The 26,238-nt window shown below is 44.1% G+C and overlaps 1 protein-coding gene and 1 long non-coding RNA gene across 2 annotated transcripts in view; both read right to left on the reverse strand.

The window, feature by feature from the left end:
• Positions 1-26,238, reverse strand: part of DNAH14 (dynein axonemal heavy chain 14) — a 551,687-nt gene that overhangs the window by 106,547 nt on the left and 418,902 nt on the right. The window contains exons 57-59 of the mRNA XM_043511487.1: positions 8,393-8,590; positions 6,229-6,390; positions 4,096-4,287 (exon numbers count right to left, since the gene is read on the reverse strand). Of these exons, the coding sequence (XP_043367422.1) occupies positions 4,096-4,287; positions 6,229-6,390; positions 8,393-8,590 (552 nt within the window). The remainder of the gene's footprint in view (positions 1-4,095; positions 4,288-6,228; positions 6,391-8,392; positions 8,591-26,238) is intronic.
• LOC122459492 lies at positions 19,899-25,917 on the reverse strand. The gene is made up of 3 exons (XR_006280219.1): positions 25,906-25,917; positions 23,098-23,102; positions 19,899-20,068 (listed from the first exon to the last, which is right to left on the reverse strand). It is a non-coding gene; the product is annotated as an uncharacterized LOC122459492 (long non-coding RNA).

A 26,238-nucleotide genomic window follows, 5' to 3' on the forward strand; every position in this document is an offset into this window, starting at 1 on the left:
CAGCAGCAGGTGATCAACCCCTGGCAGTAGTTGCAGGGTGGGTCAGTGGCTCCGGGGGCAGGTGCTACTTGATGCCCCCTGGCAGCTGGTGCCGCTTCACCTCCCCCGAGCAGCAGCAGCCTCCCCAGCTAAGAGTTAGTTAGTGGTATTTATAGTACAAGTCACGCACAGGTCACGGGCCATGAATATTTTTTATTGCCCATGACTTGTCCATGACTTTTTTACTAAAAAATCCATGACTAAATCAAACCCTAAATTATGAAACATCAACTTAACTGGGCTGGTCATTGTGTGTGGATGGCTGAAACTCATCTTCTGAAGTAAGTCCTCTTTTCTCAACTTAGTGATGGTAAGAGGATCTGTGCAGGATAGAGGAAAAGCTACAAAGACACCATGAAAGTATATTTTAAGAAGGGAGGCATTGCACAAATTGGGAAGAGCTGGCTGGCAATAGATTGCAATGTTGTCACATCATACATCAATCCTCAGCCCATTCTGAAGAGAATCGCCTTCCTCAAGAGGCTGAGAAACGGAAGAGGAGGAAGGAAAGGGTACAGCATCCTGGCCAGAAATTGTGCTCTTTCTGAGCAACCACCTGTTACATGTGAAAAAACATGTAAAATACAAATTGGACTCCTTAGCCATCTTAAGTCTCATCAATTACTTTTTTCTCCTGGCAGACATCATCCTCGTATCAAGGGATAGCTGACGACGGCCTAACCCCATCATGGGGAGGAATAGATGATATCTTTAACATTTTTCTATACACTGTCTAACCCATCTAGATAATGATTGTGAACGGGTAATGTGATCTTTATGGTTGTCAGAACATGAAATAAAGAGATTGGGAGACTTACAAAATAATAAGCTAAAGCAGGGGTTCTCAACATTTTTCTTTCTGAGGCCCCCTCAACATGCTATAAAAACTCCACAGTCCACCTGTGGCACAACTGGTTTTCTGCATATAAAAGTCAGGGCCGGCATTAGGGGGTAGCAAGCAGGGCAGTTGCCTGGCCTCACGCCAAATGGGCCCCCATGAAGCTAAACTGCTCAGGCTTTGGCTTGAGCCCCGGCCAGTGGGGCTCAAGGCCTCGGGCTTCAGCCCCATGTGGTGGGGCTTCAGTTTTCTGACCTTGGCCTCAGCAAGGCTAATGCTGGCCCGGCTTGGCAGACCCCCTGAAACCTGCTCATGGCCCCCCAGGGGACTCCGGACTCCTGGTTGATAACCCACTGAGCTAAAGCACTCTTAGTGTCTAAAAGTATACATCTTTGACTCTTATTTAAGCATGAAGTCTAGGGAAGTGTGACACAGATGCCCATTGGTGCCAACTGACAAAGGGTTCACTGTACTTTAAAAGCAACTCCTGCTTCAGACCTGACAAACTCACTATACCAAATACACTGCTTTCATGGTAGTTTATCCATAAGGGCAACAGGTGAAGTTTCTACCAAATACTTGTAACTTATTGATACTCCTAATCATTGTGAGATGTGCATACAGGTAATATTTAAGGAATAATGTATCTATATATTGAAAATTAAGCCCCTATGGCCTGGGAGTGAAAGTGAGTCACCACGCACTAATATGTCTCTGTGATGGCCCATTCAAGTGGGAGGGAGCTGTAATCCCTCCTTGGCTAGCTGATTAGGTAATATATTACTCAATTGTCTATTTTTGCACCAGCCCAATTCTTGTGTCATCTGAGATCTTTATCAGAGCTGTTTTTATGATTTCTTCCAGGTCACCAATATAAGTGTTAAACAGTGTAGGGCAAAGAACAGACTCTTTCAGGACCCCTGGAACTACACCACCTACTCATAGATGATTCCTCATTTGCAATAAAGTTTTTCCCCAAATACAGAACAGAAATATTTATTGAATACTCCTACCTTTTTGCATTATTATTGATAATTCTAACATTTCCATCTAATAATGGACCAATACCATTCTCGGGATTCTTTTTGTTCCTAATATATTAAAAAAACCTCCTTTGTCTTTAACTCTCCTGGCCATAGATTTTTTCCTTGTGTCCCATTGCATCTCTTTTTACAGGCTTGCCTCCAGAATGTTTGGGGAAATGGAAGAGAGAGGATTGGAGGAGAGCCTGAGCAGTCTAAGGATACAACTATACTGCAGTCTGAGGTGTGATTGCAGTATGGATAGACATACCTATCGCAGCTAAAAATAATAGTGTAGATGGGGCAGCATGAGCTTCAAGGTGGACTAGCCACATGATACACACCCAGGGTCTTCAGTGTGCTTGTATAGCTTGCACTGATGCCTGTGCCACTGCATCTACACTGATACTTTTAGTCATGGTAGTGTGAGCAAAGCCAGAGTAGGTTTATCCATGCTGCTCTCACACCTTGGATTGCAGTGCAGACATACCCTCAGGGGCACTGTTATAAGAAGGTTCCACCATTTACACTGCACCCCAGTTGGCATGTCCCATGAGTGGGAATATGCAAAGGATACTTGAATAAGAATTTCAGCTCTTGTTGCCAAGTGAAAACCTGTACAGTTTTATTACAGATGAGGACACTGAACAATACAAAGGGTCAAATTCTGTTTTCAGTTATAATTAAGGCTGCAATTTAGACATGGAGGTCACAAAGTCACAGAATCTGTGACTTCCAAAGACCTTTGCGACTTCAGCCAGTGCCAGATGAGAGCTGCAGGGTCCCCTGCTGCCTGTGGAGGCAGGGAGATGTAGGGTACCCCCGCTGCTCCTGGATGCTGCAGGCAGCAGGGGGAACCCCCACCGCTCTCTACTGCCTTGGTTGGCAGGGGGAACCCCCACCGTTCACTCCCAGCCATTGGGGGGACCCTTGCTGCTCCCAGCTGCCACGGGCAGCAGGAGGGACCCCCGGAGCTCCCGGTGGCCAAGGGCATCAGGAGGGACCCCCAGAGCTCCCAACCACTGTGGGAGGCTATGGGGGACCCCTGAAGCTCAGAGCTACCAGCAGAGGGGGACTAAAGAGCTCCAAGCCCCTATAAGTGGTGGGGGGGCCTCTGGAGCTCCCAGCCCACCCCCAGCTGCCCAGGCTCCCCATTTTGTCATGGATATTTTTAGTAAAAGCCAGGGACAGGTCACGGGCTTCCATTAATTCTTTATTTCTGTCTATGACCTGTCCCTGACTTTTACTAAAAATATTTGTGACAAAATCTTAGCCTTAGTTATAATGGTAAACATGAAGCCAATAGATTTGCATCAATGTAAGTGAGGGAAGACTCTGACCCTTCATGTCTGACAATCAGGCCCTGGAAAAATATGTAAACGTATGCACTGAGAATGGCAAAATTTTCCTAAAAAAGAAAAGGAGTACTTGTGGCACCTTAGAGATTAACAAATTTATTAGAGCATAAGCTTTCATGAGCTACAGCTCACTTCATCCGATGCATCCAATGAAGTGAGCTGTAGCTCACGAAAGCTTACGCTCTAATAAATTTGTTAGTCTCTAAGGTGCCACAAGTACCCCTTTTCTTTTTGCGAATACAGACTAACATGGCTGCTACTCTGAAACTTGTCAAAATTTTCCTAGTCACTGTTTTTGCAAAAAATGAAAACTCTCTTCACATCAATTGTAGCTTGGTTAAATTTTCCTTTAATGAAAAGGTTTCTATAGCAACACAGCTTTTGTAAAATTCGCCATAAGTCAAGCCAAAAATTGTATATCACCATGGAAGTGGGAAAAATAATTGTATTCACTTTTGCAATGTAGAAATAATTTTATTTTATACCATCCTGACAACTGTTTTTTCTACTGCTCCCTGCTATTGCACTTCAGCATGCAGGTCTCACTTTATATCAAATTGGTGTTTTAATAATATTCTGACATACATTCTATGGGCCTGATTCTTTTCTCAGTTATACTAGTTTTATACCAGTATAACCCTATTGGCTTCAATGAAATTATTCCTGATTTGCTCTCATGTAACAAGTGCAAAAATCAGGTCAAGACCTATATTACCATTTAAATCTCTGCTGAATTTGGCTCTGCAATTTCTATGTTGTCTGAATCTGGTATCAAATGCACAATAAATGAAAGTGTTACCTTTTTTTAAACTGTAGTTAAGTTCTATTATTACGTTACCTCATTGTCATCACAAATGTCTTCATGGCTAAAGTAGCTTTTTGCAACATGCAGGAGAGCTTCTTCAGACCAGTTGTCATACCAGTCCACGGTAGAGCAATTAACAATGGCAGGATATGTCCGACAAAGTTGACGGAAGTTAAGTCCTGCAGGACTTGTCGCCAAAACAATATGAAGCTTGCTACGTACTCTCTGAAATAAAGGTTTAATTTTGGCAGGGGGAATTACAGTTAAATATCTCTTTTCCCAAACCTGTTTGCTGGCTGGAATTATTTTATTTAAAAAATTATGTTAAGATTGCTACTTTTTACTAATGTAATGCTCTGTTTTTTAAGTTACAACAATACTGTACTAATACATGATCAACAATGTAAAAATGTACCTAATCATTTTTAAGTCATGCATTTTAGACTATAAAAACCACAGTACAAAATATTAAAATACCTAAAAGAAAAGGCAGACAGCTCAAATACTTAGCAAATTTGCTATCTCATAATATCCTTGATCTTGCAGTCCCTACCCATCCTTAATTCTTAGAGTAAATGTGAGTTACACATTCATATGTACTGTAGAATCAGACCCCAGTTGTGATAGAAATTTGTTGACATACTGTGACACCCAGTACTCCATCTTCACCATGTTAATATGGTTATGATATATTTTATACAAAGTGTGCCTTGTGATGTATCATTTGAAAACTCATAATCTGCTGAATATCACTGTCCTGTTAAGATGTGTGTAACAACACTGTGTGTAAAGCTGTGAGATTTGAATGTATGATTATTACTGGAATATGTTGTAATTCTAGGTAACACCCACAAACCAATTTTTCAGAGACAAAAACACATTCGCATGCCAGCAAATTGCTAAAGCGCTATTACCTACTTAATTGGCTATTCACCAACAGGGCGGGAAGGTATAAACAAAGAATTTACATTTTCTCCCAGAAACTTTTCAAACCTCACATACATAGGAGACTGTTTGTTTGTCTGTACTCCAGTGGTACTAATCCTCAAAGAGGGGAGTGGGATATAAGAATGGGAGACAGTGACCTCCACTTAATCACTTCCTCTCTATCTCTACTGATGGCAATTACATTGCTTGAAAGACAAAAGAAGCATCATTGAAGTGGGGGACTGGTCCTGGCCTGGAGGTTTTCAAGCCAGCACAGACTGCTTTAAGCTTTTGGTGACAAAAACTTCTTTTTGCTTTTAAACCTATTGCCCTTGATAAAGTTTAGGTATTAGCTTGTGTGTTTATCTTTTTATTTCTTTTGAACTAATTCTGATTTTTAAGCCTTATCACTTGTAATCACTTAAAAACCATCTTTCTCTAGTTAATGAACTTGTTTTGACTGAAGTGCTTGAGAATCTCTACTTAGGTCAACAAGCCTGGTGCATAAACATTATCTAGTGTTGGAATGTTGGACTATCTTTGATCTTGTACTGTCCAGAGGGCTATTGAGCAGTATAAAATACACATTTCTGGTGCATAAGGCTGGGACTGGGAATATGTGGGTGTCGCCCTATATGTAATTCATGATGGCTGGGCATAGCATTCATGTATTCAGCTGGGAGTGACTTTACATGCTGGTGGCTGTGAGTAAGCAGAGCCAAGAGGGGTTGCTGTTCACCAGCAAAGCAGTGTAAAAAGCATCTCAGGTTGGACAGCTAAAGGGACACAGCAGTCCATCAGTGCAGACTGTACCCTGTGGAATGTCACACATACCATCTCTTTAGTCTTCTTTTTATGACGAAGAAAAAACATTTCAGAAAATCAAATACTTATGTAAGCATCCTAGATGGTTGAATGTAAAAACAAAGGGTGAAATAGATGCGAAATATTAATTTTAAAATTCAAAACTACCACTATTAAAAAATTATATGTAATAATATAAATGTGGCAAAATTTTCAAAACATTGAAGTGACTAAGTTCCATTTTCAAAAGTGATTTAAGTGCCTCAGTAACTTTTGACTTAGGCGTTTTTGAAATGGCCTTAGATACAGCTACCTACTCCTGCTCACACTGATGACAATGGCAAAACTATTGTTCAACTGAAACAGGGTCTAGCCCTTGGACATTTTGATAAAAAAGTTTCAAATTCTCTAAAATTAATGTATTTGAAATAGTACCTGCATGAAGAATGAAAGAATAGCTTCTCTGCTGTTAGAGTAGTTAGCCTTTTCGGCAACAGCTGTAAGCTTCACAACAATACCTTCCAACTCCTCCTTATCAAATAAATCAAACTCTTCTCCAGAATTCAGAATGCAGCTCAAATGTTCTAAAAAAGAATCCTAGGGTAAAGAACAACAATTAGTAATCCCTGCAAAACTTGTTACTTTTTTTCTTTTAAAACTAATACATTGTAACATAAAGCATTTTTAGGGCTGAAGGCTTATCACAGTGGTAAAAATATCACAAAAAGAAAAGTAGTACTTGTGGCACCTTAGAGACTAACAAATTTATTAGAGCATAAACTCTCGTGAGCTACAGCTCACTTCATCGGATGCATTCAGTGGAAATTTCATCTGATGAAGTGAGCTGTAACTCACGAAAGCTTATACTCAAATAAATTTGTTAGTCTCTAAGGTGCCACAAGTACTCCTTTTCTTTTTGCGGATATAGACTAACATGGCTGCTACTCTGAAACCTAAAAATATCACAGATACTGTGATTTTTTCTGTTTATCTGTCACTTTTCTTTGTGTCTGTGATTTTAATAAAGGCAAGTTTCCCAAACAGCGGATCGCAAACCAGTAGGTTGCAGGGAGGTTCTAATTAAGTCACTGGCTCGGTGTGCAGAAGAGGCCAGGGAGTGGGAGGAGTTGGAGAGTGAATATGACCCACAGTATTCCATATGCTGGGCCCAGCTCCCCACTGCAGCTAATGTGACCTGGCACAATGGGTTGCAGTGCTGCCAGGCCAAATTTGTTTGAGTGGCATTAAAACCTCTCAGGGTCACAGGACTACTCACTCAGATTTGGCTCAGCCGCATTTCTGTCATGACAGAGGGATGGCCAGGCCAAACCTGACTGGCTCTGTAACTGTGTGTGCCAAGTCGCAATGCCTGGACTGGGGAGCCAGGCCCAGTCCTATGGGACAGGAGTCACCACAGTGGGATGAGTACAGGACAGACTCCAGCTTTTCCTAACCCACCCTAGGGCCTCCCCTCTGCCCTGGGCTGGGATTAAGTTTGCAGTGCTGAGGCAGAGGAAGCTGCAGTGGGTGATCGGTGCCCCTTCTGCAGGGCAAGAAGGAGGGAGCAGTAGTGGAGGGATTTATGTAAACTGTATTTAAAGAGGTATAGCTAACTTTTCATATCTGTGACTTTACACACCATTGCCCCCTTAACACACAACTTTTACTAAATTTACCAAGACTGCTCTCTGATTTTTGATAAAAAATGAAGTGACAAATTTCTAGCCCTAAGAATTACTGTATTTGGATTACAATTAGGATGGATGGACCAGTTTAGAAAAAGAGGAATTAACCCAAATCTTTCCCTGCAACTCAAATGAAACCTGAAACTTCTCTAAGTGAAAAAACTGGTTAACTTTATTTATCTATTAATTTTCATATGCTTTCTCATCCTGCTTTTTTGGCTAAAACTGGAAAAAGAAATCCTACAAAAGAGGCCATTTTATTATTGTTTCTGATCCCATTAACAAAAATGCTGAAATTTTATATGAAGGTTTACTCTTGTCAGGTTTCCAGCCCAGTTGTCCGACCAAAGAGATTTGCTCTGCACAGGCACCAGAACAAATTATTGAAAAATTACTAGTCACTGATAGCACCAAATATTAGGTTTTTGTCTTCATTAGGCACATACATATAATATACACAAATATAAAAAATATAGATAATGATGCATGTAGGTACATCATGAAACCCATGGCCACGAGTGCCTTTTGTAGCATAAAGTCAAATACCTCGTTCTTTCAACTATGGGTGAACTGTGAATATATCTTGGTAACTAATCAACTTACTGAAATGTATGATCACTTTTAAATGTTTCATTTCCTTCTTTCGGTTCAAATTGGTGCCTATTCTTTCACATCAGTGTGAAATAGGACGTTTCTCACTATATAGCAATACTGCACCACTGAAGTCAATGGGAGTTTTGCTACTGACTTTAAAAGGAAGCAGGACCAAACTTTTAAAGAGCCCAATTTTCAGCCCATGGTCTCCATTTGTTTGTACAAAACATATTTGTAGTCGCACAATGGTACAACTCTAAAACAAGTATGCATGCAAGTACTCTAACTTTAGCAAAAACATCATGGAAGGAAGCATTTACCTGAACTATATCTGAATCAGTAATGAGCAAAACAGTGTTCTGGCCCTCCAGCCCTGTTTGTCTATAGACTCTCTTCAGGTCCTCTCTGAAATCTGTGTAGCTGTAATTGTGGGTAACAGACAATCTAAAGAGACTACAGTTTGATAAGTAACAGGCTAGGGTTGCACAGGTTATTTTCCCATTTCCATCCAGGCCAACCTGCAGAAAGATATTATTTATTTTTCTATATATGTATATATATACACAAACACACACATGCAGATGGTTTGAGAATCCCTTCACTATACAGTAGATTGAGAGGAAAAGATATAAAATGAAATAACTACAACTACAGATATTAGAGAGATGAGGAAGATGAGGTAATATCTTTTATTGGTGAGAAAAGTTGGTCAAATAAAAGATATTACTGCACCTGCTGGGTCTCTCTCCTGGAACCAATATGGCTACAACAACACTGCATACAACTACAGAGATAACTATCAAGTCAGCAGACAGTTGCTGCAGCAGTTCTGCCACATGAGTGTGTAGCTTTGGAAGGTAGCATACAGATGTTTCCACTTTTTCTGTGCACCAGTTTACTTGCTTCAGTTAGAGTACTGAGATGACATAAATGCTATGCAGCAGGACATGACAGACATTTAAACATCTTTATATAATTCCATTCACTTGAGGCAATTTTTATTCATTATTAATAACATTTACCCCCTGTAAAGGGATTTCAACACTCTTTAGAACAGTAGATAAATATTATTAACTTCATTTTACAGATAGAACACTGAGCACAGAAAGGTTAAGCTGTCTGTCCAAGGTCATATAATGAGTCACTGGTATAGACAAAAATAGAACCTAGATCTTCTAACTTCCAGGTTCTTGCCATGGATACTAAACCATCTTGCCTTCTAAATTATCATCAGATATTGTAGTACAGAGTAGTCAAGTGTATTTAGAACTAGATTCACAAAAGGACTTGGGTGCCTAACTGCCACTTCAGGTCCCTAAATCACAGAATCAAACCACTGGTTACCTGCCCCTGAACCCTGTAGGTACCTAAAAATCACTCTACGCCTATTTTTTTTGCAGTAAGAGTTCCCTAATCAGCAAGGTCTCTGCTTCTGAACATGTGCACTGAAAGTTCATGCCAGGTATCTGTATGCCTATGACAATTTAAATAGTCCATACTGGCCCTTATGTCTGTCATTATTTGGAGAGGTTGACTACATCATGAGAGTGGAGTTATGGCCCTGAGCTCCAAAATATCAACAGGAAGAATGGACTTCTGAATAGTCCAGCTGCCCTGGATAGTACGATCTTGCAGATGAGCTCCCCATTCTAGAAGGTAATTGTCCAAAACTACTGTGACAGTGGGGGGAGTGGGAAAGAGGAGGGAGATGGTTGATGATATTTCTGAGCATATCTTGTCTGGATTCTTCCACTAATCAAGGGAAAGTAGCATATGACATGGAATGGAAAGAAGTTTGTTTAGACTGTATCTGCTGGGGATATAAACTGCTCTGAGTCAGGCCTGGAAGCAGTAGAGATATAGGTAAGCATAGGGTGACCAGATGTCCTGATTTTATAGGGATAGTCCCAATATTCGGGGCTTTTTCTTATATAAGTGCTGTGATACAGCATGGCCAGAGGGCAGCAGAAGAGTGTTAGAAGGGAGCCTTATTCCCTGTAGAGGGAAGAAAGTTTGCTATAAATTAATTAGAGCACCTGAAGCGAATTAGAGCACCTGACGCCAGTCACATGATAAAACCCCCCTGCTTCAATCAGACAAGAGGAGGCTATCCTTCAACAAAAAAGCTTCAAAAACAGACTCCAACGAGAGACTGCTGAATTGGAATTAATTTGCAAATTGGATACAATTAACTTAGGCTTGAATAGAGATAGAGAATAGAGACTGGGAATGGATGAGTCATTACACAAAGTAAAACTATTTCCCCATGGTATTTCTCCCCCCCACCCCACCCCCCACTGTTCCTCTGATATTCTTGTTAACTGCTGGAATTAGCCTACCTTGCTTGTCACCATGAAAGGTTTTCCTCCTTTCACCCCCTGCTGCTGGTGATGGCTTATCTTAAGTGATCACTCTCCTTACAGTGTGTATGATAAACCCATTGTTTCATGTTCTCTGTGTGTGTATATAAATCTCTCCTCTGTTTTTTCCACCAAATGCATCCGATGAAGTGAGCTGTAGCTCACGAAAGCTTATGCTCTAATAAATTTGTTAGTCTCTAAGGTGCCACAAGTACTCCTTTTCTTATTGCCAGCACTGAATCCAGTACTTGCAACCCCAACACCAGCGGGCCCCACCAAACCTGCACTGGCAGCAGCAGATAATCCTACACAAGAGGCTCATCCAGAACCTGAACCCCAACATACTGCACCAGCAGAGAGTGGTTCACAGTCAATAGAAACAGCCCCATCCCCTGCATCGCTTCCAGGGGGACCAAGCCCAGATCCACAATCCAATGAGGAACTGATGTCTCCAGCCTCAAGGGAACAGTTCCAGACCGAACAGGAAGCAGATGAAAGCCTCCAGAGAGCTTGGACGGTGGCACGGAGCAACCCACCGCTTCTCAGCTCTTCTAATCGATCCAGGTTTGTTGTAGAAAGAGGACTTTTATACCAGGAAACTTTCTGGTGGACACCAGGAAGACTGGCATCCCAGTTTAGGGTTTGCACCATTTGAACCTGTATATGGCTGTGAGATTAAGGGGCCATTACAGTTGGTGAAGCAGCAATGGGAGGGGTTTACACCTTCTCCAGGAACTAACATTCTGGACTTTGTAACCAACCTACAAAACACCCTCCGAACCTCTTTAGCCCTTGCTAAAGAAAACCTACAGGATGTCAAAAAGAGCAAAAAGCCTGGTATGATAAACATGCCAGAGAGCGTTCCTTCAAAGTAGGGAACCAGGTCATGGTCTTAAAGGCATTTCAGGCCCATAAAATGGAAGTGTCATGGGAAGGGCCATTCATGGTCCAGGAGCACCTGGGAACAGTTAATTACCTCATAGCATTCCCCACCTCAAACTGAAAGCCTAACGGGTACCATATTAATTCTCTAAAGCCCTTTTATTCCAGAGAAGTAAAGGTTTGTCAGTTTAAAGCCCAGGGAGGAGATGACGCTGAGTGGCCTGAAGGTGTCTACTATGAAGGAAAAAGTGATGATGGCGTGGAAGAGATGAACCTCTCCATGACCCTTTGGCATATGCAGTGACAGCAGATCAAGGAGCTGTGACCTAGCTATGCGCCGACTTTCTCAGCCACCCCAGGACTGAATGAACAGGGATACCACCCCATTGACACAGGTAATGCTCACCTTACCAGGTGTCTCCTCAAGCTAAAACTGCTATAGAACAGGAGATCCAGGATATGCTACAGATGGGTGTAATCCGCCCCTCTGACCGTGCATGGGCATCTCCAGTGGTTCTAGTTCCCAAACCATATGGGGAGATACGTTTTTGCGTGGACTACCGTAAGCTAAATGCTGTAACTCGCCCCGATAACTATCCAATGCCACACACAGATGAACTATTGGAGAAACTGGGACGGGCCCAGTTCATCTCTACCTTGGACCAAGGGGTACTGGCAGGTACCACTAGATGAATCTGCCAAGGGAAGGTCAGCCTTCACCACAAGTCGGGCTGTATGAATTTAATGTACTCCCTTTCTGGCTGCGGAATGCACCCGCCACCTTCCAAAGACTTGTAGATGGTCTCCTAGCGGGATTAGGAGAATATGCAGTCGCCTACCTTGACAATGTGGCCATATTTTCGGATTCCTGGGCAGAAGACCTGGAACATCTACAAAAAGTCTTCGAGCGCATAAGGGAGGCAGGACTAACTGTCAAGGCTAAGAAGTGTCAAATAGGCCTAAACAGAGTAACTTACCTTGGACACCAGGTGGGTCAAGGAACTATCAATCCCCAACAGGCCAAAGTGGATGCTATCCAAAAGTGGCCTGTCCCAAAGTCAAAGAAACGGGTCCAATCCTTCTTAGGCTTGGCCGGATATTACAGGTGATTTGTACCGCAATACAGCCAAATTGCCGCCCCACTGACAGACCTAACCAAAAAGAAACAGCCAAATGCCGTTCAGAAGGCCTTTAAGCTTAAAGCAACACTCATGTCTGACCCTGTACTAAGGGCCCCAGACTTTGACAAACTGTTCCTAGTAACACAGATGCATCCGAGCATGGTATGGGAGCAGTTTTAATGCAGGAAGGACCAGATCAAGAATTCCATCCTGTAGTGTTTCTCAGCAAGAAGCTGTCTGAGAGGGAAAGCAACTGGTCAGTCAGTGAAAAAGAATGTTACACTATTGTCTACGCTCTGGAAAAGCTACGCCCATACGTTTAGGGATGGCGTTTCCACCTACAAACCGACCATGCTGCACTACAATGGCTTCATACTGCCATGGGAAATAACGAAACTTATTCGGTGGAGTTTAACTCTCCAAGATTTTGATTTCGACATGCAACACATCTCAGGAGCTTCTAACAAAGTAGCTGATGCACTCTTCCGTGAAAGTTTCCCAGAATCAACTGGATAAAATCATCTTTGAAATGTGGAAAATATTGTTAGTCTTTATACACTTGGTAGTATATTTAGAGGTGCATGTGACTTATTAACTCTGTTTTCTCCTAGAGCTCCAGGAAGAAATCACAGCCAGCGTTTCACCCTATCTGTGATTTGGGGGTGTGTGTCATAAATATAAAGAGAAGGGTAACCACCTTTCTGTATACAGAACTATAAAATCCCTCCTGGCCAGAGGCAAAACCCTTTTACCTGTAAAGAGTTAAGAAGCTAGGATAACCTTCTGGCACCTGAACAAAATGAGCAATGAGGAGACAAGATACTTTCAAAGCTGGGGGGGGGGGGACAAAGGGTCTGACTGTCTGTGTGATGCTTTTGCTGGGAACAGAACAGGAATGGAGTATTAGAACTTGTTAGTAAGCAATCTAGTTAGATATGCGTTTTGTTTAAATGGCTGATAAAATAAGTTGTGCTGAATGGAATGTATATTTTTGTAACTTAGAGAATCCCTCTAGGTACACCTTATGATTTGAATCTGATTACCCTGTAACGTATTTTCCATTCTGATTTTACAGAGGTGATTTATTTTTTTACTTCAATTAAAATTCTTCTTGACTGCTTTTTCATTGTTCTTAAGATCCAAGGGTTTGGGTCTGTGTTCACCTATGCAAATTGGTGAGGATTTTTATCAAGCCTTCCCCAGGAAAGGGGGTGTTGGATTTGGGGGGATATTTTTGGGGGAACACGTCTCCAAGTGGGCTCTTTCCCTGTTCTTTGTTTAACACTCTTGGAGGTGGCAGCATAGGGTTCAAGGACAAGGCAAAGTTTGTACTCTGAGGAAATTTTTAACCTAAGCTGGTAAGAATAAGCTTAGGGGCTCTTTCATGCAAGTCCCCACATCTGTACCCTAGAGTTCATAGTGGGGAAGGAATCTTGACACCCTCTAACCTTGTTTGGAAATATCTATAATCATTGTTAGAGATGGCTGAAGAGTCACAATGGAAAGCCCACACAAACTTGAGGAGGTTCTAAATCATTAGTGAAGAGACAGCAGAACTTGAGGAACAATGACAATCATATTTATGCTTTATGTAGATAAACTGTTGTCTTCAACCATAAATGGAGGACGAAGTCATAGCCTGGCAAGAGGAGTGACAAACACACATGATGCCATGTGCCTTCCTAGTCTCAGGCACATTCTGACAGTCATTACATAATTTCTTTGTACATGCAGGATGATATTCACTAGGTTGTCAAATCTGGTTACGAGGAAGATATACAGATGCTGTATTGAAATCTATCAAAGTACTGATAATTCTTTCTCAAAATACACAACTTGTAGAGGGAATGTTGGAGACAGACTGACTTGATTAACCAGGATCTGAGTCAGTTCTCATGGATGTATTTAGAAATATATTCTGAATTTAATGTCCTTGTTCTGAGACAGTTTGCTGAAAGAACTGCAGCTAGCATGTTCATTAGGAATATGTCCTTCACCTAGACAGTAATGACACTTTTCGTAAGTATTTCTGGGCAGTGTAGCAACATTACTTGAGGGGCATGTTTTGAAACCAGGAGATTTAGGAGCTGACATAGTTGCCTATCACTTGGTACTGGAACCCAACTAAATGTTAAAAATATCTTAAAATACTAACACTAAAATACTAATAAAAAACTAATCTAAAGCTGACTAAAAACGTTTACAACAAACTAAACAACTTGAGTTTAAAGCAGTGGTAAGTAAATACTGCTAAAGTATTCAGTTTCTACCCTAAGCCTGTGGTTGAAGGAACTAAGAGGTAGTTGGTCCACCCTACTCCTTTTTGCCCTCAAGAGGGAGCGCACAAGGGCATTCAGTGATCATATGCAGACAAACAGGTGATTGCAAACCAAGAAAAAGTTCTGATATCTGGCACTAGGAGACATACAATACCAAGAGCGGAAGACATGTAAACCCCCACTTGATGAAGAATCAAAAACTTGGAATTATGTAAGGAAACCATAAGAACACAATAAATGAATCTACTAAGTTCTTAGGCCTACCAGTCTTTTATATCTTCCCTTCCATATTGATACACTTTTCCCAATTTAATTGCTCATAAAACACATAGCCTAAGTTTTGGCCAAACCAATCCACCTGTGCTAAAAATATATTCTACTGATGCTGAGATGCCTACATAGAAGTCTTTTAAAAAATGACTTAATTCTAAATCCACTGTTCTCTCATCCATAATTTTACTTCCAAAATTTTCTTATGAACAGAACTGATACCTAGACATTTTAATGTCATAGTTTGCTGCCCCGATGACCAACATAGCAGAGGAATAAATCTTCTTTGTTTCTTATCTATGTAGCTGACTGAGAAGCACTAGAAGTCTTAGATTTTTCTGAGGCAGTAGAAACCACCAAAGAATTAGCAAGGGGATGCATAAAGAATTCTTCATGAAGAATCTGATAAAGATTGTCCTCATTTTTGGAAATTGCAGACACTTACACAGGTGATAGATGTCTTTTGCTGCCTCTACAACAGTTTTCAAACTTTTAGAGCTGCGTTTAGTACCATGCCCTAGAAATACAATTTTTGGTTGTCCCCCCCCCCCAAGTCCAGACAAAAATAGACACATGCAAAAGTACGCTTGATAGCCTAAGAGACCTTAACAGAACTTTAATTAAATTCCCTACACCTGTAAATTTCAAATGCACAGATACTTAATGTAAAGGGCATGCCTGTTTCTTTGCAGACAGTTTATCAATTTGTGGTGAGATTTTTTTGAAACCGACACTCTGAGGTTGTCATAGAATCACAGAAGATTAGGGTTGGAAGAGACCTTAGGAGGTCATCTAGTCCAACCCCCTGCTCAAAGCAGGACCAATCCCAACTAAATCATCCCAGCCAGGGCTTTGTCAAGCTGGGCCTTAAAAACCGCTAAGGATGGAAAGTCCACCCACTCCTTAGATAACCCATTCCAGTGCTTCACCACCCTCCTAAATCTCTTTCTATGACATCTAAAGTACTCCACAAGTGTAGCAAGAATCTTCCTCCAGAGGGGATCTAGTCCTTAAAAGTGAAAAAGCCTTCCAGACCTATTAGCACAACACTGAAACTGTTAAAGAGCCATTCAAGTGGTAATGAAGCCTTTAGCCAACCCCCAGGTATATACTGTCAGTTTCTGATTTTACTGACAAAAACAGTTGTGTATTACTGTAATATTTACTCAGAACATGTTAGTCTGCAGGACCTTAGTTTAAAATTTGCTTTACAAATATTTAATTAGTGTGTCTCTAAAAAATCCTTGCATAGATTTTTCAATGCACAATCTGAGAATTCATCTTTAGCCTTAAATGCTTGGATCTTCAGACATACAGTTTTTTAAATAAATCCTTCAAAAGATCACCCTTATCTAAAATACACATGCTAGGCCGGGCTGCCATGAGACATAGGGGCATCAGTTTAATAATACTGCATAGGGCCCCATAAATCCTAAGAACGATCCTGCCTGGGCCGGTGGGGGGCTCCAGCTCTCAGCCTCGGGGGCTTCCACTCTTAGCCACAGGGGCTCCCACTGGGAGCCCTGGAGCAGCAGTAGCTCCTGCTGAGAGCCCCGGGGTGGCTTGTGCCTGGGGCTCTTGGTGTTAGTCCTGGGGCAGCTGGTGGCTGAAGTTCCTGCTATTAGACCCCAGGGTGGCTCGCAGCTGGGGTCCTGCACCTTCAGAACATTCCTCCATGCCCCCCAGGGGGCATGCCCCACACTTTGAAAACCTCTGCTCTACAGACTCACAATAGTAAGCAGCATAGGTCTTTCATTATCTTTAGCCTTTATAACATCCAAAACACATTTTTTTCTCACTTGCCATTGATACCAGGTTCAGGGCATCTAAGGTCCAGTGCACCATGTTTTGGAATTGTATTAGGTTGTTTGGTGGTGATACTCAAGAACAGTCCACGTTGTCTCACAAACTTCTCTTGAGGAGAGCAGATATCCTGTATATTAACTGCATCAACACGGGCCTCAGATTATTAGTGATCTTGGCTATCGGTGATGATACTAGTGCTGGTGTCTCAACAATAGGGATATCCACAGAACAGCAAACAAAAGAGAGCGAATGAGCCTTTGACATCTTGAGAGGACAGTGGGAGTGAGATGAGGCTGGATGCCTAGATCTCTTTCTATGACATTTAAAGTTCTCCACAAGTGGAGCAAGAACCATGTGAAAAAGGCCACATCCTTATGCAGGTGTATGGCATGTTGGAAATAGCAGAGGATGAATAGTCCCTAGAGGCCAAAGCCCCATTATCCAAGAACTATCTGCAAGTGCCTCAATGTCTATTCCTGAAGTCACCAAAGTTTATTTGATCCATCCCTGGAACTGAAAGCACAAAGTAGGGGAGTGACTGTGAGTGTCTTCACCTGACTCACCTACAGTACGAACAAAAGCTAGTGTACTGAGATGTCAGCACCAGTCAGTTGAGGTTGGCGTTAAGATAGGAATTTGAAGGTCTCTTTGAAAATTGCACCGGGACACAGAAATAGTAGTCAGGTCTGTAAATTATGGTGCCAAGGACTCTGGATCTCAATTCCTGTCTCGAGTAATTTTTCTTTTTCCTCTCCTTCAAATATTTTCTCTTCTCCCTATGTTTTAGGGAAGAAGGAAACAGTTGTGGGGCCTCCACATACATTGCTGAAAGTGCTGGTGGGGCAATACTAGCTGTGTAATCATGGAGTACTTCAATTTTCTGGATGACTTGTGCTGTCAGTACTAAAACATCCTTGGAAATTCTTAGTATTATAGATGACAATTTCCTAACTCAAAAAGTATTGCATCCAATACAGGGAAATTCTATATTGGACATCATCTTCACAGATAACGAGGAACTGATCACAGAACTAAAAATTCCTGGTAGCTTAGGTACAAATGATCATAACTTGATCACATTTATCATATGCAAACAGAATAAAGTCATATAGCTATACCTGACGTCTTAAAAGGGCCACTTTCACAAAGCTGAAAACAATTATGAGCGAAATCACCTGGGAGGAAGAATTTATTTAGAAAAATGTGACTGACAATTGGGAATGGTTTAAGAACACTTTACTAGATGCCCAAAAAGCCACACTCCCACAATTGAAGTAGAATGGTGTATAGGTTAATAAACCAACATGGTTTAGAGAGGAAGTGACAGTAGCTATAAAATTTATATTTATAAAAAATAAATAATGAACATAACAAATATAAGAAAACACAATGAGGAGTCCTTGTGGCAACTTAGAGACTAACAAATTTATTTGGGCATAAGCTTTTGTGGGCTTAAACCCTCTTCATCAGATGCATGGAGTGGAAAATACACAGCACATGAAAAGATGGGAGTTGCCTTACCAAGTTGGGCGGATTGGGGTCAGTGCTAACGAGCCAATTCAATTAAGGTGGAAGTGGGCTATTCTCAACAGTTGACAAGAAGGGTGAATACCAAGGGAGGGGAAAAATCACTTTTGCAGTGCTAATGAGGCCAATGTCATCAAGGTGGACCATTTCAAACAGTTGAAAAGAAGGCGGGAGTATAAGCATGGGGAAATTAGTTTTTGTAGTGACCCATCCACTCCCAGTCTTTATTCAGGCCTAATTTGATGGTGTCCACTTCAGCAAATCTGATCAACTTGACATTAACACTGGTCCAATAGAATTCTCAGAAATTCAGGCTGTAATTAAGAAGCTGAAAAAAAAATGGTTACCCACCTTTGTAACTGTTGTTCTTTGAGATGTGTTGCTCATATCCATTCCAATTAGATGTGCGTGCGCTGCATGCACAGCTGTTGGATAATTTTTACCCTAGCAACACCTGGTGGGTCAGCTGTGGAACCCCCTGGAGTGGCATCTCCATGGCGCTTGATATATACCCCAGCTGACCCAGCGCCTCCTCAGTTCCTTCTTGCCGGCTATTCTGACAGAGGGGAAGGGGGGCGGGTTTGGAATGGATATGAGCAACACATTTTGAAGAACAACAGTTACAAAGGTGAGTAACCGTTTTTTTTTCGTTGAGTGCTTGCTCATATCGATTCCGATTAGGTGACTCCCAAGCCTTACCTACGCACTGGGGTTGGAGTGAAACAACGTGGATTGTAGGACTGCTCTACCAAACACCATGTCATCTCTGGTGCGAAATGAAAGTATGTACCGAGGACCAAGTCGCGGCTCTGCAGGTCTCATGGATTGGCACCTGGGTCAGGAACACAGCCGCCGAAGCCTGGGCCCTTGTGGAGTGAACAGTGAGGGGCGGGGTCAGTACACCAGCCAGATCATAGCAAGCGCGGATGCAGGACATGATCCATGAAGAAATCCACTGAGAGGAGACCAGGAGGCCTTTCATCTGGTCCGCCACAGCGTCTGCCTGAACAGCTTAGTACGCTCAACGTAGAAGGCAAGGGTCCTACGGACATCGAGGGAGTGCAGCCGCTGATCCTGGAGACTGGGGTGCGATTTTGGATTAAAAAATCGGAAGAAAAATGTCCTGGCTGATATGGAAGGCTAATACAACCTTGGGAAGAAAGGCCGGGTGAGGCCAAAGGTGCACCTTATCTTTCTGGAAGATCATGTAAGGTGGTTCCAAGGTAAGGGCTCTCAGCTTGGAGACCCGCTGCTGATGTGATAACGACCAGGAAAGCTGTTTTCCAGGAGAGGTAGATAAGGGAGCAGGTGGCCAGCGGCTTGAGAGGACCAGGTTAAGGTCCCATGTGGGGACTGGCTGTCGAATTTGTGGGTAGAGACTGTCCAGGCCCTTGAGGAACCTGCCAATCATGGCATTGGCAAAGACAGAGTGGCCATTCGTACCAGGATGAAAAGCTGAGATGGCCACCAGGTGAACTCTGATGGAGGATGCCGCCAGGCCCTGCTGTTTTACGTCCAGGAGATACTCCAAAATGAGAGGCACGGATGCCTGGAGAGCGGCGTGTTGTGCTGGGTGCACGAAAACCGCTTCCACTTAGCCGTATACGTGGCCCAAGTGGAGGGCTTCCTGCTGCCCATCAGTACTTGCTGCACAGATTCTGAACAGAGAAGTTCTGAAGGGTTTAGCCATGCAGCATCCATGCCGTGAGGTGGAGAGATTGTAGGTCGGAACAGCAGAGGCGACTGTGATCCTGAATGATCAAGTCCGGAAGACGAGGCAATGGGACTGGGGCATCCACAGAGAGCTCCAACAGCATGGTGTACCAGTGCTGCCTGGGCCACGCTGGAGTTACCAGAATCACTTGCACCCTGTCCCTGCGCAAATAGAGCAAGACCCTGTACACAAGGGGGAAAGACGTAAAATAGTTGACTCGTCCAAGGGAGTAGGAAGGCATCTGTGAGAGAGCCCAGGGAGCAGCCTTGGAGGGAGCAGAAAGCTGGGCATTTCCGATTGCTGCGGGAGGCAAACAGGTCGACCTGGGGAAACTGCCATCTTTGGAAGATGCAGACAGCCCGAGGATCTAGCCACCAGCTGAGGGACACTAGGATCCGCTCCAGGATGGTGACCACCAAGTTCAGGCTGTCCCGATCTGGGTGATAGACTGATGCTAACCGGTGGAGTCGAAGTCTGGCGTACCTGGTCACTTATGTGCAGGAAGCCATGTGGCCGAGAAGACTCAAGCAGCTTCTTGCTGACGAGGTTGGAAAGCTCTGAAGGCTCCGGATGAGGGCCACAGTAGACTGGAAACAAGCATCCGGTAGGTGAGCTCGTGCCTGCACGAAATCTAGAACCACCCCAATGAATTCTATTCTCTAGGTCGATTTTCCCACATTGAAAAGGAGGCCTAACCAACTAAACATGTCTGTGATCAAGCAGAAGTGGGACTGCACCTGTTCTCTGGTGCGCCCACGGATAAGCCAGTCGTCAAGGTAAGGGTATACCTGCACACGCCCTTGATGAAGGAAGGCCGCCGCCATGACCACCATATATTTGGTGAACACTCGGGGGACCGTGGATAGACCGAAGGGAAGGGCCATGAACTGATAGTGTTCGCGGTTGACCACAAAGTGGAGGAAGTGTCTGTGCACTGGATGAATCGTTATATGGAAATATGCGTCCTTCATGTCGAGGGCGGTGTACCAGTCTCCAGGGAAGGTATAACGGTGCCCAAGGAGACCATGCGGAACTTCAACTTTACCATGAACTTTTGAGTCCATGCAGGTCCAGAATGGGCCGAAGCTCGCCCTTTGCCTTGGGGATTAGGAAATATTGGGAGTAAAACCCCCTGCCCCTTAGCTCCCTTGGGACCACCTCGATCGACCTCATGGCGAGGAGGCGTTTGAACCTCCTGAATAAGGAGTTGCTCGTGAGATGAATCCCTGAAGAGGGACGGGGAAGGAGGGGTGGGAGGGCAGGGAGGAAGAGAATTGGAGAGAGTATCCCACTTCCACCCTGCGGAGAACCCAGCAGTCCGTGGTCATCCAAGACCAAGCATGGTGGAAATGGAATAAACGATTCAAGAAAGGTAGGGCAGGATCCTGAATGAGGTCTGGTATGCCGTCCTCGGGTGTCCCTTCAAAAAGCCTGTTTTGAGCCAGACGAAGGCTTGGTCGGGCCCCGGCCTTGTCCTGACGGGGGGCGTTGGAGGGCTTCCTCTGCCATTATGTCCCTGCTGCCTATAGAAATCCTGCCTTGGCCGAGGAGGATACGGGCACTGTGGCTGTTAAGGCTTGAAGAGTTTCCGCTGGGTAGCCTGTGTGTGCATGCCCAGGGACTTCATTATTGCCCTTGAGTCTAAGGCTTTGTAGCCTTGAACCTGTCTTTTCCGAAAACAGGCCCTCTCCATTAAAGGGGAGTTCCTGCAGTGTCTGCTGAAGTTCCGGTGGTAAGCCAGATGCTTGCAGCCAGGTGATACGCCTCCTGAAGACAAAGTACGTGCGGCAGAGTCTGCAGTGTCCAGTGATGCCTGCAGCGAGGTCTGTGCCACTGTTTTGCCCTCTTCCGCCAAAGCCCCAAACTCCTCTCTGGACTGAGGAGGTACTAACTCCTTACATTTCAGCATGGAGTTCCAGGATTTAAAATTGTAACGGCTCAGGAGTGCCTGCTGATTAGCGATCTTGAGCTGAAGTCGCCCCAAGGAATAAACTTTGTGCCCAACCAAATCAAGGCGCTTGGCGTTCTTCGATTTGGGTCCTGGGGCTTGCTGGCCGTGCCGTTCTCTCTCGTTCACTGATGCCACCACAAGCGAACAGGGCTGTGGGTGGGTGAACACATAGTTATAACCCTGTAGGGGACAAAGTATTTTCGCTCCACTCCCTTAGAAGTCAGTAGGATGGACGCAGGTGTCTGCCAGATTGTTCTGGTGGTGGTTTGGATGGTCCGAATAAGGGGTAGAGTGACCCTTGATGGAGCTTCTGCAGACAGAATATCCACCACTGGGTCCTCCACCTATACCACCTCCTCCGCCTGCAGGCTCATGTTCCGTGCCACCCTGTGCAGGAGGTCCTGGTGGGCATGGAGATCTATCGGAGGGGGACCTGAGATTGCAGTGCCTGCCACCTCCTCTTCATGGGAGAAGGAGGGGGAGGCCGCAGGGGGAAGAGGGTCATCCAGGGCCTCTTGCGGGGCTGGGCCCGGCAGTCCTGTGCCAGCTATCTCAGGGCCCGGACCAGGAACTGGTGTTGGGAGAGGTCCTGAAGTGGGAAGGGAAGCCGCCATGGTCTCCATGCCTCCCGGGGCGGGCCAACTGGCAGTAGCCTCTGGCACTCATGGTTTGGACAGAGCTGATCAAGAAGCCCTAGACGGAGCACCCTGGGCCTGGTGGTACATCCAAGGCGTCCAGAACGGCCACTGAGGGGGCCCTTGAATGGGATCCTGCTCCTGCGCTTGCCAATGCCCAGCCCTGAGTCCAGGCAGCTATGGTCCAAATGGCGTCGTTCGGAGAAACGCAACCCCGCTTTCGATCCTGAAGAACGAGAAGCGGAACGTGAGGACCACAGTGGTGCGGAGCAGATCTGCGCCAGGTCACATCTGTGAGGTGAAGGGGAATGGTGCTGCAACACTGGGAAGCGGTGCTGGAACCTGGACCGGTACTGGGACCTGGAATGGCACCTGGAGCTGAACCTGGGTCGAGATGATGACCGGCGGCGAGAGTAGCGTCGGGTCTGGGATCTGCTTCTCGATGGCGATCAGCAGGCAGATTGGCACCGCGACTGGGACTGGTGCTAGGAGTCAGAGCAGTGCCACGAGTATGACCGGCACCACGAAGGAGAACGGTGGTGGGACTACCAGTGGCAGTAGGACTGCGAGCGGCAGCGGAAGTGGGAATGGTGCCAAGAACGGGATCAGTGCCATGGCTCGACTGATGGATTGGGGCGGCTTGCCCCGGATGGTGCCGCACGTACAGGAACCAGTGCCTTGGCATGAGGCTGAGGGGATGCCGATGCTGTCATGGCAATAAGATCCCTTGCAGCAGCAAAGGTATCCGGGGTGGATGGCACCTGGATCTCAACCACACTGCGTGTTGGGGAGTCCAGAGGCACCGGACTCAATGGCTCTCCCCTCAGGGCCGGTGTCAACAGTGCCAAAGCCGTAAGCTGTGCCCTAGATGCTCCCCTGTGGGATGAGTCTCCACGGGTGGTTCCAGGGAGGCTGGTCTCTTTTCCGGCTTCCAGTGCCACTTCTGGCCAGGAGAATGGGAGCAGTGCCAGGCCGATGAAGTCGGTTGTGGTGCTGAGGAGCATCAGTGCCGTGGGTCTCGTTTAGAGTCGAACCACAGTGCAGCTCCTACAGCTGCCATTGGGGCGCTGCGCACTGAGGTGCTTGGTGCTGGATCTTGGCGTGCCACAGGAGGCTGAGGGCTAAGAGCTGCCTCCATGAGGAGCTGTTTTAAATGAAAGTCCCACTCCTTCTTAGCCCAGGGATGAAACCCTTTTCAGTTCCTGCACTTGTCTGCTTGATGAGACTCCCCCAGATCCTTCAGGAAAGAGTCATGGGGGTTGCCCGTTGGCATGGGCTTAGAGCAGGAACCGCAGGGCTTGAACCCTGGAACCCTGGGCATGAGCCTAAGAGAAAAATCGGGTAGGAGGGGAAACCCCCCGCACCCCTACTAATACTAACTATAACTACCAAGAACTATAACTATTAATTGTAAACTATTAACAATAAACTATGCTAGGGAGAGTGGAGAGCAGCGAAGGAGAATTCCACAGTTACAATGACAATCATGGGCAGTAAGAAGGAACTGAGGAGGTGCTGGGTTGGCTGGGGTATATATCAAGCGCCATGAAGGCGCCACTCCAAGGGGCTCCACAGCTGACCCACTGGGTGTTACTAGGTTAAAAATTCTCCGATAGCCATGCATGCAGCACGTAAACACCTAATTGGAATTGATATGAGCAAGCACTCGAGGAACAAAGCGGCAGGAGACAATTAAATTACAGCAAAAATGCTAAAAGCACTTGATACCATCAACCTAACAAAACTGACAGAGCTGTTTAATGAATTCTGAGAAAAAAGGGACGGCTCTGACCAGTAGAAACATGGAGTCATTGTCAGAATATCCCAAAAGGGTGATTTCACTGACTGTAACAACTGGAGAGGAGTTAGTCTACTACTCTTTGTTGTAGGTAAAGTCTTCTGAGGTGTGATACCACACAAGATGAAAGAGACAGTGGATCCAAAGCTTAGAAAAGGACAAGCTGGATTCAAGTCCAAGAGATCCAGTGTGCATCATATATTCACATTAAGGATCATCATAAGAGAAGTTGATAGTAATGAATATAAATCAGAAGATATCAATTTTCTACAATTCCTAAGGGAAGCAAAGGGACACCAAGAGAAATCTATGGCCAGCAACAAGGATTTTAAGCTATACTAGAAACAAAAAGAATCCTAGTAGTGGTACTTGTCCATTACTAAATAGAAAGGGTAGAATTATCAATAATAATGCAGAAAAGGCATTCAAGAAATGTTCAGTAAATATTTGTTTTGTATTTGTGAAAAAACAGATGATGCAGTCATAACATATGATGATGATAACACTCTTTCCATTCCACTAGTATCTCAGGAGGATGTTTAATAGCAAGTACTAGAGACTTTTTTTTAAATCTGCAGGTCTAGATAACTTGCATCCAAGAGTTTTAAAAGAACTGGTTGGGGAGCTTGTTGGACTGTTAATGTTGATTTCCAATAAGGCTTGGAATACTGGGAAAGTTCCGGAAGATGAGAATAAAGCTAATGTGCCAATATTTAATAACGGCAAATGGGATCACCTGGGTAATTTTAAACCTGTCAGTTTTACAAAAGAACATAACATAAGAACATAAGTGATCTCTCTCCTGCCATTAATACATCAATCCCAGGCTACAGAATGGAGCGGATGACATGGGACTTGATTAATAAAGCATTAAAGGGAGGGTAATACAATGAATGACAATCAAAATGGGTTTGCAGAAAATAGATTCTGTGACACTAACTTGTTATCTTTTTTTGATGAGATTACAAGTTTGGTTGAGAAAGGTAATAGTGTTGATATAATATACTTAGGCTTCTGTAAGGCATTAGACAATTTATTTAAAAACTAGAACATAAAATTAACATAGCACACATTAAATGGATTAAGAGCTGACTAACTGATAGATCTCAAAATGTAACAGTAAACAAGGAATCATCATCAAGCAGGTGTGTTTCTAGTGGATTCCCACAGGAACTGGTTATTTGACCTATGCTCGTCAACATTTTTATCAATGACCTGGAAGAAAATATATCATTACTGATAAAGTTTGCAGATGACACAAAAACCGGGGAGCAGTAAATAATGGAGAGGATAGATGTAGCAAGAACCTTTTAATGTTCACATCACTTAACTTTTAACTTTATTCTAAATTTGCATTCATAGACCAGCATTAGAGTGTAAAGTTTCTAATATAAAACATTCTAAGATGTGTTTTATTAATGTAAATATTTCAGAGTGACACAGAAATTCAAATAAAATCTGGAAAAAACAATAAATTCCAGGTTTTTCACAATTCAGGCTGGATAGCTACTTACTTCTTAATCTCATACTTATTCGATATCCACATCTTTCATCAGCTGTCCCACAAGCCTGAAAAAGCCTGTGTGGTCTGGGGCTGCCCAGCCCCTGTTAGGGAGAACCAGAGCAGGAAAAGTTCCTGGCCTTACTGAAGCATCAGGGGGGCCTAAAAGATACCTCAGACACCCCCTCATATGTACAAAGTGCTGTATAGGAAGTGGGAGGCTTTTGTGCCCTGCTATCGCCCAATGGGGGACTGGTAGCTTCCAGCTGCTGCCTCCACAAAGTTCCTTACAGATGTGGGGGGAAACAACTACACAAGGTAT

Source organism: Dermochelys coriacea, chromosome 3 (genome assembly GCF_009764565.3).
Source record: "Dermochelys coriacea isolate rDerCor1 chromosome 3, rDerCor1.pri.v4, whole genome shotgun sequence".
NCBI classification, from domain to species: Eukaryota; Metazoa; Chordata; order Testudines; family Dermochelyidae; genus Dermochelys; species Dermochelys coriacea.